The sequence below is a fragment of the Oncorhynchus keta genome, chromosome 37, assembly GCF_023373465.1.
Source record: "Oncorhynchus keta strain PuntledgeMale-10-30-2019 chromosome 37, Oket_V2, whole genome shotgun sequence".
NCBI classification, from domain to species: Eukaryota; Metazoa; Chordata; class Actinopteri; order Salmoniformes; family Salmonidae; genus Oncorhynchus; species Oncorhynchus keta.
Genome location: NC_068457.1, coordinates 24,372,250 through 24,387,591, shown reverse-complemented (window position 1 = coordinate 24,387,591; position 15,342 = coordinate 24,372,250). Strand labels below are relative to the sequence as shown.

At 40.5% G+C, this 15,342-nt stretch overlaps 2 protein-coding genes across 2 annotated transcripts; both read left to right on the top strand.

Moving 5' to 3' along the window:
* Positions 1–753: 753 nt before the first annotated feature.
* Positions 754–3,713, top strand: LOC127916609 (coiled-coil domain-containing protein 80-like). The gene is made up of 5 exons (XM_052498913.1): positions 754–1,019; positions 1,128–1,215; positions 1,495–2,772; positions 2,955–3,490; positions 3,710–3,713. The coding sequence occupies exons 3-5, from the start codon at positions 1,705–1,707 to the stop codon at positions 3,711–3,713; spliced, it is 1,608 nt and encodes a 535-aa protein (XP_052354873.1). The 5' UTR covers positions 754–1,019; positions 1,128–1,215; positions 1,495–1,704.
* Positions 2,756–15,301, top strand: LOC127916764 (coiled-coil domain-containing protein 80-like). Its single transcript, XM_052499800.1, has 7 exons — positions 2,756–3,476; positions 3,710–3,866; positions 3,952–4,088; positions 5,262–5,413; positions 5,672–5,775; positions 12,460–12,543; positions 12,713–15,301. The coding sequence occupies exons 2-7, from the start codon at positions 3,740–3,742 to the stop codon at positions 13,015–13,017; spliced, it is 909 nt and encodes a 302-aa protein (XP_052355760.1). The 5' UTR covers positions 2,756–3,476; positions 3,710–3,739; the 3' UTR covers positions 13,018–15,301.
* Positions 15,302–15,342: the final 41 nt, after the last annotated feature.

The window sequence follows — 15,342 nt, the reverse complement described above, 5'->3', positions numbered from 1 at the left end:
TGACAAATAGTGAGTTTATATATGATTGCACTGTTATTGACTGTTACGGTTATTATTGACAGTGCGGTCATTCGTTGGTATATTGACCAAGGTATTCAGACGATCACAGAAGAGCGAGCATGACTCGACCGTCGCCTCTCCTGAGCCCGTTGGGGGAGTTGCAGCGATGAGACAAGATCGCAATTGGATATCACGAAATTGTGAAGAAAAAGGGGGTAAAATTACAGCAACAAAAACAAATAAAAACTAAGAGCATACTTTGTGGCAAAGCCTGCCAGTAGATGGCATAAATCTACCCTGTCTAGTTTCCCTCAATAAAACTTCCCAACTCCCCAAAACTTTAGTTTACTGGCTATTAAAACAACAATAATCAAGTGTTCTTGTAAAAATCTATATGAATACAATTCCACTCCCATCATGTATTTTTATTGACATTATGCTAATAAAATATTAAATAGTTGGGCCTACCATATCTGATTATTTTAACCTTAAACTACACCCATGTCAACTTATGGATATAGACTGCATTGGTAATACATAATAAATGCAGCCACATTATTTCATGAGCAGATATGGTTGTAATAACTATAGTGCTCTATTATGTGTACATGTGTACGGTGGGCGGTGTCGAACATTGCCGTGAGAGCCGCTACTTATGTTGCGTTCAAGTGCTAGCCGGTACTAGGAAACTCGGAAATGTTCGACTTTCTGACTGGTTGAACGCGGCACGTCTATAGCTATAAACAATTAGCAAGTCGGACCTTTCCGAGTTTTCTCGTTCCGACGTGCGCGTGAACGCAGCAAAAATCGTTTCTTTCTTGGTCTTGGGTTGGTGCTCAGAGGGGAGAAAGCGTTTATGGAATTTGTGGTTACATAGTATTTCCTCGGGTAACTCGATGCGCTGGAAGGGGGAAGGCAGAAGATCCCTCCTTGCCGACAACGCATTGAGACTTCCAGAAATCTCTCCGTCTGAAGACGTTAGAAAGAGGAAAATGGCCTCTAAAGTTACAATCGATGGAGTAAGTTTTGTATAGACAGAATATATGGAACCGTTACGTGTAGCCGCCTAGTAAGCAGAAGTTGCACTGTCTACATTAACATAGAAAATGAAATGTATGTCATTTCAGCTGCAGAAACGGAGAAAGGAGTCATTGGACGACTGCCACAATATTTCTTATCATCGGGGAGTTATTTTTTTGTCACCAGAATGGAATGGTAAATGGTGCATTTTCATGTAAACTTTCAGCAGGATTATAGCACACAAGTTGACAAGTGTTTGTGTTTACTTTATTGAAACAGCCCAGATTGTGCATTTGTCTTTCTGAACAGTTACGTCATAACCTACTGCGGAACTATTTTTTTCTTCTCAAACAAAGCGTTTTTATCACGTTTAATCACTGATCAGTTATTTCATCTGAAAACTGGACACAACGTCAGAAAGACAGAGGACTACAGGCAATGCCTCTCTCACTGATCTTCTTCTACCCATTGTAGGTTTTTCTTGGACACTGCAAAAATGAAACAGACACTGCATCTCTGTGTGTTTTGGCTGTTGCTGGTATGGAGCACAGGGGCCTCTGACAGGAGACCCTCAAAAGGACAATCTTACGACGAACATCCCTCCGGGGGATTTTTAACAGAACACAAAATGTGCTGAAATCTGACAGTATTGCTCCTTCCGCTGGTGGTATAAATGTATCCCCTATGACGAGCCATCGTGACAGAATGCAGAGAGATGAGAAAGCTGAGCCTCCAAGAAGAGGAAAAGAACCACCAAGCAGAAGGATGATGCCAAGCAGAAGAATACCCCAACAACCAAAGAAACCCATAAACCAGGTTGGCAGTGGAACTGGCACATCTCAAGACAACAGTAAACAAGTGACAGTGGAGGCGGTTCAGGCTCAGTCCACACCAGCCCACACCGTCCCCGGCAGCGCCGGCTCCCTCAACGTCCTGGCCAGCTTCGCAGGGAAGAACCGGGTCCTGGTCATCTCCGCCCCACATGACTCAGACGGTTACTATCGCCTGATGATGACCCTCCTCAAGTCGGACGTCTACTGCCAGATGGCGGAGCGGCACATGCAGATGATAGTGATGTTCCACCAGGAGGGAGAGCGAGGCGGGAAGGTGCGGCGGGTCAACGCCAAGGGACAGGTGACGGAGGAGCCCCTGGATACGGTCCTCATCCCCAGGCTAATGAACTTCCTGAAGCTGGAGGAGGGGAAGTTTGGCATGGTTCTCCTGAGGAAGACCCTCCAGGTGGAGGAGAGGTACCCGTACCCGGTCAGGCTGGAGGCTATGTACGAGGTGATGGACCAGACCCACATGCGCAAGCTGGAGAAGGCCAGGCAGAGAGGCTTCGTGCAGAGGTGCAAGGCGGCCGGTGTTGAGGGCCAGGTGGTTGAGTCTCAGGGCCAGGGGGTATTGACCATGGGGTCAGAGGTCACAGTGAACTCTACAGTGGAGAGGGTGCCAGTGAGGAAAGGGGTGCAGAGACCAGCTCAAGGACCAAAGGCTGGGACAGTTACCACAACCCGACCAACCACAAAACCAACTATGACCACAAAGGCAACCACAATTACAACAAAGCCAACCACAACCACCACAACTAAACCAACAAGAACAAAAAAAAAAACAACTACAACCACAACAAAACCACCACCAACAACAAAAGCAACCACAACCATAACTACAGCAAAGCCAACCACAACCACCACCAGAAAAACAACCACGACCACAACAAAACCAACAACTACTACAACGACCATAAAAGTAACCACCACAACAAAACCAACAACCACGACCACCACCACAACAAAACCAACAACCACAACAAAAACAACCACGACCACCACTACTATAAAACCAACCACCACAACAAAACCAAAACTACAACAACACGACAAACCACAACCCCCACAAAACCCACAGGTCTGAAGCCCTTGGACCCCCAGACAACACCGCACTGGGACCTAGAGGTCCCCACCACAGACGAATCCTCCTACATCCTCTCAGAGACCCACAAAAATGGCATAGATGACGTTACAGAATCCCACAGAGACCAATATGAAGAAGACACAACCGACGATACCAAACATGGCCGACAAGTTGTTACCTCTCCAACTCAGCTCACTAACAACAAACCAACTGAAGGAGTGGAAGAGCTGGGCAGTGAACTTAAGGTTGACTCTGATGCACAGGTGGAAACAGCTTCCCCCAAGAAGAGCAAGGTCAAGCGGCCTGTCAATGCAGAGAGGAAGAAAAAGGCTGATAAATCAGGCAAAAAGAGTAAAGCAGACAAGAAAAGGTTGAAGGCTACTAAAGACAGTGATGGGGGCTTCTATCGTGGCAGGAGACCAGGGAAGAAGGCCGTTATTAACCAGGAGAAAGAAGCAGACAACAAGAGGCCCCCCACCAAACAGCCAAACCTCTTAGTATCCTTTTTTGGTCATTTTGAGAAGAGACGACGTCTACTTGTGAGTATTCTGTTGTATTACATAAATGTATTGATTAAATCTGATATGAAGCAGGCATATTGGTACACTAGAACAGAATATAACTAAATAGAACGGAATAGAACTGAACAGAATATAATAGAACTGAATAGAATAGAACAGAACAGAACTGAACAGAATAGAATAGAACTGAATAGAACAGAACCGAACAGAATAGACACATGATACAACAGTCACTTTTCTTTCCCTCCCAGGTGATCAGTACTCCAGACGAGGAGAATCCTATGTACACGCAGCAGAGAGATGAGTATCTGGAGCATGTGTGTGAATTGGGCGTCAGAAAAATCTCTCTTATCACCATCTTTGGCTCTCTGACCAATGGCACCATGAAGATGGACCATTACCAGGCTGGTAAGTAAAGTTTTGAACTTTTTGTTGCTAATTTTCAATTCTATTTTACTCTGATGACAAGTGTAATACAAGTTTGTGGTTACAGAGAAGGATCAGCCTCTGAAAGGCATGAAAGAAGAGGACTTCACCAACCAGCCCCTCATCAGAGCCTTGAGGAATGAGTTGGGGCTGATATTTGACGACTACTATATGGTGCTGACTGACTTTGATATGAAAGTGAAGGTTGGTTGGCCTTGTTTCCCTATAAAGCTTACTGCGGTATAATTACAATGTGTTATTGTATACTGCTACTTAGTATTGTGCATCCTGGATGACCTTCTTATTTAGATGAAAGAGCGTTTATGTCTGACCATCATATCGGTCCTATGTCTGAGTGAAAATCCATCATATCGGTTGTCTGAGTGAAAATCCATCATATCGGTTGTCTGAGTGAAAATCCACCATATCATAAAATCCACCATATCGGTTGTCTGAGTGAAAATCCATCATATCGGTTGTCTGAGTGAAAAATCCATCATATCGGTTGTCTGAGGAAAATCCATCATATCGGTTGTCTGAGTGAAAATCCATCATATCGGTTGTCTGAGTGAAAATCCATCATATCGGTTGTCTGAGTGAAAATCCATCATATCGGTTGTCTGAGTGAAAATCCATCATATCGGTTGTCTGAGTGAAAATCCATCATATCGGTTGTCTGAGTGAAAATCCATCATATCGGTTGTCTGAGTGAAAATCCATCATATCGGTTGTCTGAGTGAAAATCCATCATATCGGTTGTCTGAGTGAAAATCCATCATATCGGTTGTCTGAGTGAAAAATCCATCATATCGGTTGTCTGAGGAAAATCCATCATATCGGTTGTCTGAGGAAAATCCATCATATCGGTTGTCTGAAAAATCCATCATATCGGTTGTCTGAGGAAAATCCATCATATCGGTTGTCTGAGGGAAAATCCATCATATCGGTTGTCTGAGTGAAAATCCATCATATCGGTTGTCTGAGGGAAAATCCAGGAAAATCCATCATATCGGTTGTCTGAGGGAAAATCCACCATATCGGTTGTCTGAGGGAAAATCCATCATATCGGTTGTCTGAGGAAAATCCATCATATCGGTTGTCTGAAAAATCCATCATATCGGTTGTCTGAGGGAAAATCCATCATATCGGTTGTCTGAAAAATCCACCATATCGGTTGTCTGAGGGAAAATCCATCATATCGGTTGTCTGGGTGAAAATCCATCATAGCTCTGGGTGAAAATCCATTTTTGTCTGAGGGAAAATCTATCGCAGCGCTTCAATAGCTCCATTTTACTGCAGTAAATTGATACAGTATCATCCGTAACACTTTTTTTCTGCCTAAAGATGGGTGATATGGTTTTCTGTCCCCATTCACAGCAAGAATATGAGGTGCCCATCGCCATGACGGCTGTGTTTGACTACATAGACACATTCTCTTCTCGCATCAAGGAGATGGAACAGCAGAAGAGACAAGGAGTGACGTGTAAGAAAGAAGACAAATCCAAATCTCTGGAGAACTTCCTCTCACGGTACTAGTGGGCTTTTGTTATTATCTAGGACGATGCAATTGCAATATAAGACTGTGTGACTGCAGTTTCAAGTCAACACAACTGACAAATACACTCACCTAAAACTGACACTGACATCCTGTGTGCTCCTGGTCGAACATATATATACAAATAAATAAAGAAATGCGTTTGTAACCTTTTTGTTCTTCTCAAAGGCTTGTGGAATGTTGTTTGTATAGATTTGATGTCATTGTTTGTTCTGTGTTTATATTTTTCTAGGTTCCGCTGGAGACGCAGGCTGTTTGTGATCTCCTCCTCTGACGACGAGGAATGGGCCTATCAGCAGCAGCTCTACGCCCTGACTAGCCAGGCCTGCAATCTGGGTGAGTAGTGATGTCACACTGTTGTCTCAAGCCTGTACGGTACATTAGACGTTTGTTGATGATTTCACTGGGGCCCCTAAGTGTTTGTCTTGGCTGCTTCACTCCCTTCTGCGGAGATGTTCAGAATGTGTGGCCACACTTTGGTCAACTAGGGTGACAGGTAGCGTAGCGGTTAAAGTGTTGGGCCAGTAACTGAAAGGTTGCTGGTTTGAATACCTGAGCCGACAAGGTACAAATCTGCCAATGTGCTCTTGAGCAAAGCTCTTAACCCTAATTTACTCCAGGGGTGCTGTACTACTATGGCTAACCCTGTAAAACAACACTTTCACTGTTCCTATCTGGTATGTGACAATAAAACATTATCAAAAAAATGTTTTGCCTGTTACGTTCAAGAGCAGACATATTTCCTGAATAACTCACCAGCTCACTCAGATCCTCAAGCTTCTAGAGATAGTGCAGGGAGGGTTACCTCTCAAATACCACTCCTGAAACACACTGTCCTCATCCCTTGTTGTTGCTGTCTGTCACTGTTGGTCCAACGAGCCATGCTGTACAAGCATCAGGATATATCTGTTCAGAGTTCAAATGGACTACTAACATAACTATTAACAGAAGATAATCTCATGGAATGTCAATGTATTTGTAGCTTGCAGAGTCTGTCACACTTAGTTTTAACTGTTGCGAAATATGTAACATACTGCATTAGCTATGCAAACAAACAAAAGGGATTTTTTGGCGTTTAGCTATAACATGCCTGAATTGTTTAGGTTAGAAAATAGACACCACTCTAAAGCTGGGTTACGATAGAGGTCTCTTGAGACTCGCCAGAATGTTTGGTATTTGGTTTTGAGCCTGTTGTAGACAATGTGGTCAACTACTCATGTTGGTCTCGTACTGATGAAAAACAGGGTTCTTAGTTTGGGAGGACATGCTATTGTTTAGCTGCCAACACAGTCTTTCTGTGGAGGACATTAATAGTACTGGGATGAAAGATCTGCAAATTAGAAACATTTGTAATTTGGGGAAAGGAATCTAGCGAGCAGTGAAACGAATTCAACAAGACCGTTGAGCTTCAGTTGTATGCATGTCTTTAGCACTTCTACTGGGAAATGTTTCATGGACTCAGTTTGGCCACATTGCAGACATTGGGCTCTGTCTCTCTTAGACAGAGAGAGATTCTGTGTCATTCTGTGTAGTATTATACGGTACCCCTCCATTCTGTGTAGTATTATACTGTACCCTCCATTCTGTATAGTATTATACTGTACCCTCCATTCTGTATAGTATTATACTGTACCCTCCATTCTGTTCTGTAGTATTATACTGTACTGTACCTCCATTCTGTATAGTATTATACTGTACCCTCCTGTATAGTATTATACTGTACCTCCATTCTGTGTAGTATTATACTGTACCCTCCATTCTGTATAGTATTATACTGTACCCTCCATTCTGTGTATAGTATTATACTGTATCCTCCATTCTACTACCCTTATACTGTATAGTATTATACTGTACCCTCCATTCTGTATAGTATTATACTGTACCCTCCATTCTGTTATAGTATCCATTCTGTATAGTATTATACTGTACCCTCCATTCTATACTGTATAGTATTATACTGTACCTCCATTCTGTATAGTATTATACTGTACCCTCCATTCTACTACCCTGTATTTATACTGTACCTCCATTCTGTATAGTATATACTGTACCCTCCATTCTACTACCCTGTATAGTATTATACTGTACCCTCCATTCTATTAGTATTATACTGTACCCTCCATTCTGTATAGTATTATACTGTACCCTCCATTCTACTACCCTGTATAGTATTATACTCCATTCTGTACTGTACCCTCCATTCTGTATAGTATTATACTGTACCCTCCATTCTGTATAGTATTATACTGTACCCTCCATTCTGTATAGTATTATACTGTACCCTCCATTCTGTATAGTATCCATATACTGTATAGTATTATACTGTACCCTCCATTCTGTATAGTATTATACTGTATACTGTACCCTCCATTCTGTATAGTATTATACTGTACCCTCCATTCTGTATGTATAGTAGTGATATACTGTACCCTATACTGTCCATTCTGTATAGTATTATACTGTACCCTCCATTCTACTACCCTGTATTCTAGTATTATACTGTACCCTCCATTCTGTATAGTATTATACTGTACCTCCATTCTGTATAGTATTATACTGTACCCTCCATTCTACTACCCTGTATAGTATTATACTGTACCCTCCATTCTGTATAGTATTATACCCTGTATAGTATTATACTGTACCTCCATTCTGTATAGTATTATACTGTACCCTCCATTCTGTATAGTATTATACTGTACCCTCCATTCTGTATAGTATTATACTGTACCCTCCATTCTGTATAGTATTATACTGTACCCTCCATTCTGTATAGTATTATACTGTACCCTCCATTCTGTATTATACTGTACCTGTACCTCCATTCTACTACCCTATACTGTACCCTCCTGTACCCTCCATTCTGTAGTATTATATTCTGTACCCTCCTGTACCATTCTGTATAGTATTATACTGTACCCTCCATTCTGTATAGTATTATACTGTACCCTCCATTCTACTACCCTGTCCATTCTGTATTATACTGTACCCTCCATTCTGTATAGTATTATACTGTACCTCCATTCTGTATAGTATTATACTGTACCTCCATTCTGTATAGTATTATACTGTACCCTCCATTCTGTATAGTATTATACTGTACCCTCCATTCTACTACCCTGTATAGTATTATACTGTACCCTCCATTCTGTATACCCTGTGTAGTACCCTCCATTCTATACTGTATTATACCTCCATCTCTGTACTTATACTGTACTGTATAGTATTATACTGTACCCTCCATTCTGTATAGTATTATACTGTACCCTCCATTCTACTACTGTATAGTATTATACTGTACCCTCCATTCTACTACCCTGTATAGTATTATACTGTACCCTCCATTCTACTCTGTATAGTATTATACTGTACCCTCCATTCTGTATAGTATTATACTGTACCCTCCATTCTGTATAGTATTATACTGTACCCTCCATTCTGTATAGTTATACTATATAGTATTGTATAGTATTATACTGTACCTCCATTCTGTATAGTATTATACTGTACCCTCCATTCTGTATAGTATTATACTGTACCTCCATTCTGTACCCTATAGTATTATACTGTACCCTCCATTCTGTATAGTGTAGTATTATACTGTACCCTCCATTCTACTACTGTATAGTATTATACTGTACCCTCCATTCTGTATAGTATTATACTGTACCCTCCATTCTGTATAGTATTATACTGTACCCTCCATTCTGTATAGTATTATACTGTACCCTCCATTCTGTATAGTATTATACTGTACCCTACCATTCTGTATAGTATTATACTGTACCCTCCATTCTGTATAGTATTATACATTCTGTATAGTATTATACTGTACCCTCCATTCTGTATAGTATTATACTGTACCCTCCATTCTGTATAGTATTATACTGTACCCTCCATTCTGTATAGTATTATACTGTACCCTCCATTCTGTATAGTATTATACTGTACCCTCCATTCTGTACCCTGTATAGTATTATACTGTACCCTCCATTCTGTATAGTATTATACTGTACCCTCCATTCTGTATAGTATTATACTGTATCCATTCTGTATAGTATTATACTGTACCTGTATAGTATTATACTGTACCCTCCATTCTGTATAGTATTATACTGTACCTCCATTCTGTATAGTATTATACTGTACCCTCCATTCTGTGTAGTATTATACTGTACCCTCCATTCTCCATTCTGTACCCTATTCTGTATAGTATTATACTGTACCCTCCTGTATAGTATTATACTGTACCCTCCATTCTGTACTACCCTTCTGTATAGTATTATACTGTATCCTCCATTCTGTATAGTATTATACTGTACCCTCCATTCTGTATAGTATTATACTGTACCTCCATTCTGTATAGTATTATACTGTACCCTCCATTCTACCCTATAGTATTATACTGTACCTCCATTCTGTGTAGTATTATACTGTACCCTCCATTCTGTATAGTATTATACTGTACCCTCCATTCTGTATAGTATTATACTGTACCCTCCATTCTGTATAGTATTATACTGTACCCCATTCTACTACCCTGTATAGTATTATACTGTACCCTCCATTCTGTATAGTATTATACTGTACCTCCATTCTGTAGTATTATACTGTACCCTCCATTCTGTATAGTATTATACTGTACCCTCCATTCTGTATAGTATTATACTGTATCCTCCATTCTACTACTGTATAGTATTATACTGTACCTCCATTCTGTATAGTATTATACCCTCCATTCTGTATAGTATTATACTGTATTCTGTACTCCATTCTTACTACCCTGTATAGTATTATACTGTATCCATTCTTCTGTATATTCTGTATTATATACTGTACCCTCCATTCTGTATAGTATTATACTGTACCCCCATTCTGTATAGTATTATACATTCTACTACCCTTCTGTATAGTATTATACTGTACCCTCCATTCTGTATAGTATTATACTGTACCCTCCATTCTGTGTAGTATTATACTGTACCCTCCATTCTGTGTAGTATTATACTGTACCCTCCATTCTGTATAGTATTATACTGTACCCTCCATTCTGTATAGTATTATACTGTACCCTCCATTCTGTATACTGTACCCTCCATTCTGTATAGTATTATACTGTACCCTCCATTCTGTATAGTATTATACTGTACCCTCCATTCTGTATAGTATTATACTGTACCCCATTCTACTACCCTGTATAGTATTATACTGTACCCTCCATTCTGTATAGTATTATACTGTACCTCCATTCTGTATAGTATTATACTGTATCCTCCATTCTGTATAGTATTATACTGTACCCTCCATTCTGTATAGTATTATACTATCCATTCTGTATAGTATTATACTGTACCCTCCATTCTGTATAGTATTATACTGTACCCTCCATTCTACTACCCTGTATAGTATTATACTGTACTCCATTCTGTATAGTATTATACTGTACCCTCCATTCTGTACCCTATTCTGTATAGTATATACTGTACCCTCCATTCTACTACCCTGTAGTATTATACTGTATCCATTCTACTACCCTGTATTATACTGTACCCCCATACTGTATAGTATTATACTGTACCCTCCATTCTGTATAGTAGTATTATACTGTACCTCCATTCTGTATAGTATTATACTGTACTTCTGTACTACCCTGTATTATACTGTACCTCTTCTGTTATTATACTACCCTCCATTCTGTATAGTATTATACTGTATCCTCCATTCTACTACCCTGTATAGTATTATACTGTACCCTCCATTCTGTATTTATACTGTATATTCTACTACCCTGTATAGTATTATACTGTACCCTCCATTCTACTACCCTGTATAGTATTATACTGTACCCTCCATTCTGTATATTATACTGTATTATACTGTATAGTATTATACTGTACCCTCCATTCTGTATTCTACTGTACCCTCCATTCTGTATAGTATTATACTGTACCCTCCATTCTGTATAGTATTATACTGTACCCTCCATTCTGTATAGTATTATACTGTACCCTCCATTCTGTATAGTATTATACTGTACCCTCCATTCTACTGTACCCTCCATTCTGTGTAGTATTATACTGTATCCTCCATTCTACTACCCTGTATAGTATTATACTGTACCCTCCATTCTGTATAGTATATACTGTACCCTCCATTCTGTAGTATTATACTGTACCTCCATTCTACTACCCTGTATAGTATACTGTACCCCCATTCTGTATAGTATTATACTGTACCCTCCATTCTACTGTATATACTGTATTATTCTGTATAGTATTATACTGTACCTCCATTCTGTATAGTATTATACTGTACCCTTCTTCCCTGTATAGTATTATACTGTATCCTCCATTCTGTATAGTATTATACTGTACCCTCCATTCTACTGCCCTGTAGTATTATACTGTACCTCCATTCTGTATAGTATTATACTGTACCCTCCATTCTGTACCCTGTATAGTATTATACTGTACCCTCCATTCTACTGCTGTACCTCCATTCTGTATAGTATTATTGTACCCTCCATTCTACTGTATAGTATTATACTGTATCCTCCATTCTGTATAGTATTATACTGTACCATCCATTCTGTATAGTATTATACTGTATCCTCCATCCTGTATAGTATAATACTGTACCCTCCATTCTACTTCCCTGAATAGTATTATTTGGGCATCTCGGCGTCACTACAGACACTGGTTCATGTTATACTGTACCCTCCATTCTTCCAGGCTGTATCACAACCAGCCGTGATTAGGAGTCCCATAGGGTATCGGCACATAATTGGCCCAGTGTAGTTAGGGTTTGGCCGGGGTAAGCTGTCATTGTAAATAAGAATTTGTTCTGAGCTGACTTGCCTAGTTAAATTAAAACCACTGCTTACACCTATATCCATACCTTCACATGTCCTAGATATCTTTGGGAAGGCGCTAGGGCTTTGTGTGAAAGGGGTTTGATATTAGGCATAAGAGGTGCAGTGGTGTAATGTGAAATGATGTGTTTTCACCTGGCTCTACTCAGGCCTGCGCCACTTGTCTGTGCTGAAGCTGATTGGAAAGGACATGGAGGATATGGGCGGGACCCTTGAGCTATACCCAATCAACGGTAAGAAACCGTTACTGTTCCCATATTGGTGGGAAAATCCTGAGCTTATATAACTGAAGATTTGATTTAGGTTTAAGTCTTCTTCTTCTTCCATTCTTCTTCTAAACATTGTTGTTCTTAATGTATGAAATCAATTAAAGTTCACCCCTCAACCCTGCCTGTGTCACAGGGACTGCCACTGTGGAACGTGAGGACGTTTCTCCCTCTCTGGTGCAGGACATCAGGAACTACTTCCAGATCAGCCCAGAGTACTTCTCTATGCTGCTGGTGGGGAAAGACGGCAACGTCAAGTCCTGGTATCCGTCTCCCATGTGGTCCATGTCCATCATATATGACCTGGTTGACTCCATGCAGCTCCGCAGACAGGAGATGGCTATCCAGCAGTCCCTTGGCATGCGCTGTCCTGAGGATGAGTATGGGGGCTACGGTCATGACAGAGACCCGGATGGTTACCACCGTGGATATGGTTACTAAAGGATTGAGAATAGGATGTTCCCCTTAGAATGTGTTCGATTTTCTATTGAGGCCTGGTTGTGGCCTTGTCCCATGAACTATATGAAGCCATTGTATGAATGGCATTTCTTGAAGGCTTTTTTTTGCATTTTGATAACTGTGACGTTGTTTTATAAGAATTGACTTTTCTAAAATAGATTAGGAAAATGCAGCATACTTTTTCTTCCATATATATTTGAATGTATGATTTGTTTCACAGGGAGAATAGAGATTTTAGGAAAAACTCCCAAGAAAGGCAGGAACCTAGGAAGAAACCTAGTGCGAAGCCAGGCTCTGAGGGGTGGCCAGTCCCCTTCTGGCTGGAGATTATAAGAGTACAATTAAGGCCAGATCGTTCTTCAACCCCACCCACTTTGCCAAAGCAGAGCCCCCACACCACCAGAGAGATATCAACAGACCACCAAATATAGCCCACAAAGATCTCCCCCACCACACGAACCCAAGGGGGTGCAAAACCAGACAGGAAGATGATATCAGTCACTCTACCCACTCAAGTTCAGTATACCAAAAAATGCCTGGCACGATGTGATGCACCCCTCTTAGGGACTAGCAAAGCCAGAGACTCAGCCCCAGTAATAGGGTCAGAGGCAGAGAATCCAGTGGAGAGAGGGGAGCCAGCCAGGCAGAGACAGCAAGAGGCTTTCCTCACTCCAGTGCCTTTCCGTTCACCTTCACACTCCTGGGCCAGACTACACTCAATCACAGGACCTACTGAAGAGATGAGTCTTCAGTAAAGACTTAAAGGTTGAGACCTAGTCTGCATCTTTCACATGGATCGGCAGACCATCCCATAAAAATGGAGCTCTATAGGAGCTAATTCTAGGAACAATTAGGAGGCCTGCGTCTTGTGACTGTACATGTAGGTTTGTACCGCAGGATCAAATCGGCGAGATAGGTAATGCTTTGTAGGTTAGCAGGAAAACCTTGAAATCAGCCCAAGCTTTAACAGAGACCAGCACTGGAGTAATATGATCAAGTGTTTTGGTTCTAGTCAAGATTCTAGAAGACGTATTTAGCACTAGCAGACATATTTATTTAGTTCTTTATCCAGGTAGCCGGAGAGTAGAGCATTTCAGTAGTCTAATCTTGAAGTAACAAAAGCATGGATTAGCTGTTCTTTATGATTTTTGACAAAATGTTTGCAATGATAGAAAGATGGGGGAAAAAAGCCATTTTTAAAATATTGTTGATAAGGGTCCAGAGTAATGCAGAGGTCCTTCACGTTTTATTTGAGATGACTGTACAACCACTGAGATTAATTGTCAGATCAAACAGCAGATCTCTTTGTTTCTTTGGACCTAGATCCAGCATCACTGTTTTGTCGGAGTTTAAAAGTAAAACAATTCATCAAAAATAATAATAAAATAAATAATAATAAAATAATAATAATAAAATAATTAATAATCTCCTTATGTCTTCCTTATGTCTGAAACACAGGCTTCCAGGGTATGCAATTTTGGGGCTTCACCATGTTTCATTGAAATGTACAGCTGTGTGTCGTCTGCATAGCAGTGACAGTTGACATTGTGTTTCCAAATGACATCACCAAGAGAAAACAATAGTGGTCCTAAATTTGAACCTTGAGGAATACCGAAGCTTAACATTGATTTGTCAGAGGACAAACCGTCCACAGAGACTAACTGATATCTTTCCGACAGATAAGATCTAAACCAGGCATGAACTTGTCTGCGTAGACCAATTTGGGTTTCCAATCTCTCCAAAAGAATGTGATGATTGATGGTATCAAAAGCAGCACTAAAGTCTAGGGACACGAGGACAGACACAGAGCCTTGGTCTGACGCCATTAAAATGTAATTTACCACCTTCACAAGTGTGGTCTCAGTACTTTGATAGGGTCTAAAACCAGATTGGAGTGTTTCGTATACATTATCTGTCATCAGGAAGAAAGTGAGTTGATGAGAAACAGCTTTTTCCAAAATAATTGAGAGGAATGGGAGATTCAATATAGGCCAATAATTCTTTACATTTTCCAGGTCAAGGTTTGGCTTTTTCAGGAGAGGCTTTATTACTTCCACCTTTAGTGAGTTTGGTTCACATCAGGAGGATAGGGAGCCATTTATTATGTTCAACATAGGAGGGTGAAGCACAGGAAGTAGCTCTTTCTGTAGTTTAGTTGGAATAGGGTCCAGTATGCAGCTGGCAGGTTTAGAGGGCATGACTATTTTCTTGAACGTGTCAAGATATACAGGATAAAATGTAAATAAAACACTTGTGTCTCCATTGATCCGAGGTCCTGGCAGTTCTGTGCAGACTCATTATAACTGA

Excerpts from the sequence above, each read along its gene's own strand:
- LOC127916764 (XM_052499800.1), top strand. The coding sequence starts at position 3,740 with ATGTACACGCAGCAGAGAGATGAGTATCTGGAGCATGTGTGTGAATTG. Across the intron at positions 4,089-5,261 it reads ACTTTGATATGAAAGTGAAG|CAAGAATATGAGGTGCCCAT; the intron begins GTTGGTTGGCCT and ends CCCCATTCACAG. Across the intron at positions 12,544-12,712 it reads TGAGCTATACCCAATCAACG|GGACTGCCACTGTGGAACGT; the intron begins GTAAGAAACCGT and ends CCTGTGTCACAG.
- LOC127916609 (XM_052498913.1), top strand. The coding sequence starts at position 1,705 with ATGACGAGCCATCGTGACAGAATGCAGAGAGATGAGAAAGCTGAGCCT. Across the intron at positions 2,773-2,954 it reads CTACTACAACGACCATAAAA|ACAACACCGCACTGGGACCT; the intron begins GTAACCACCACA and ends TTGGACCCCCAG.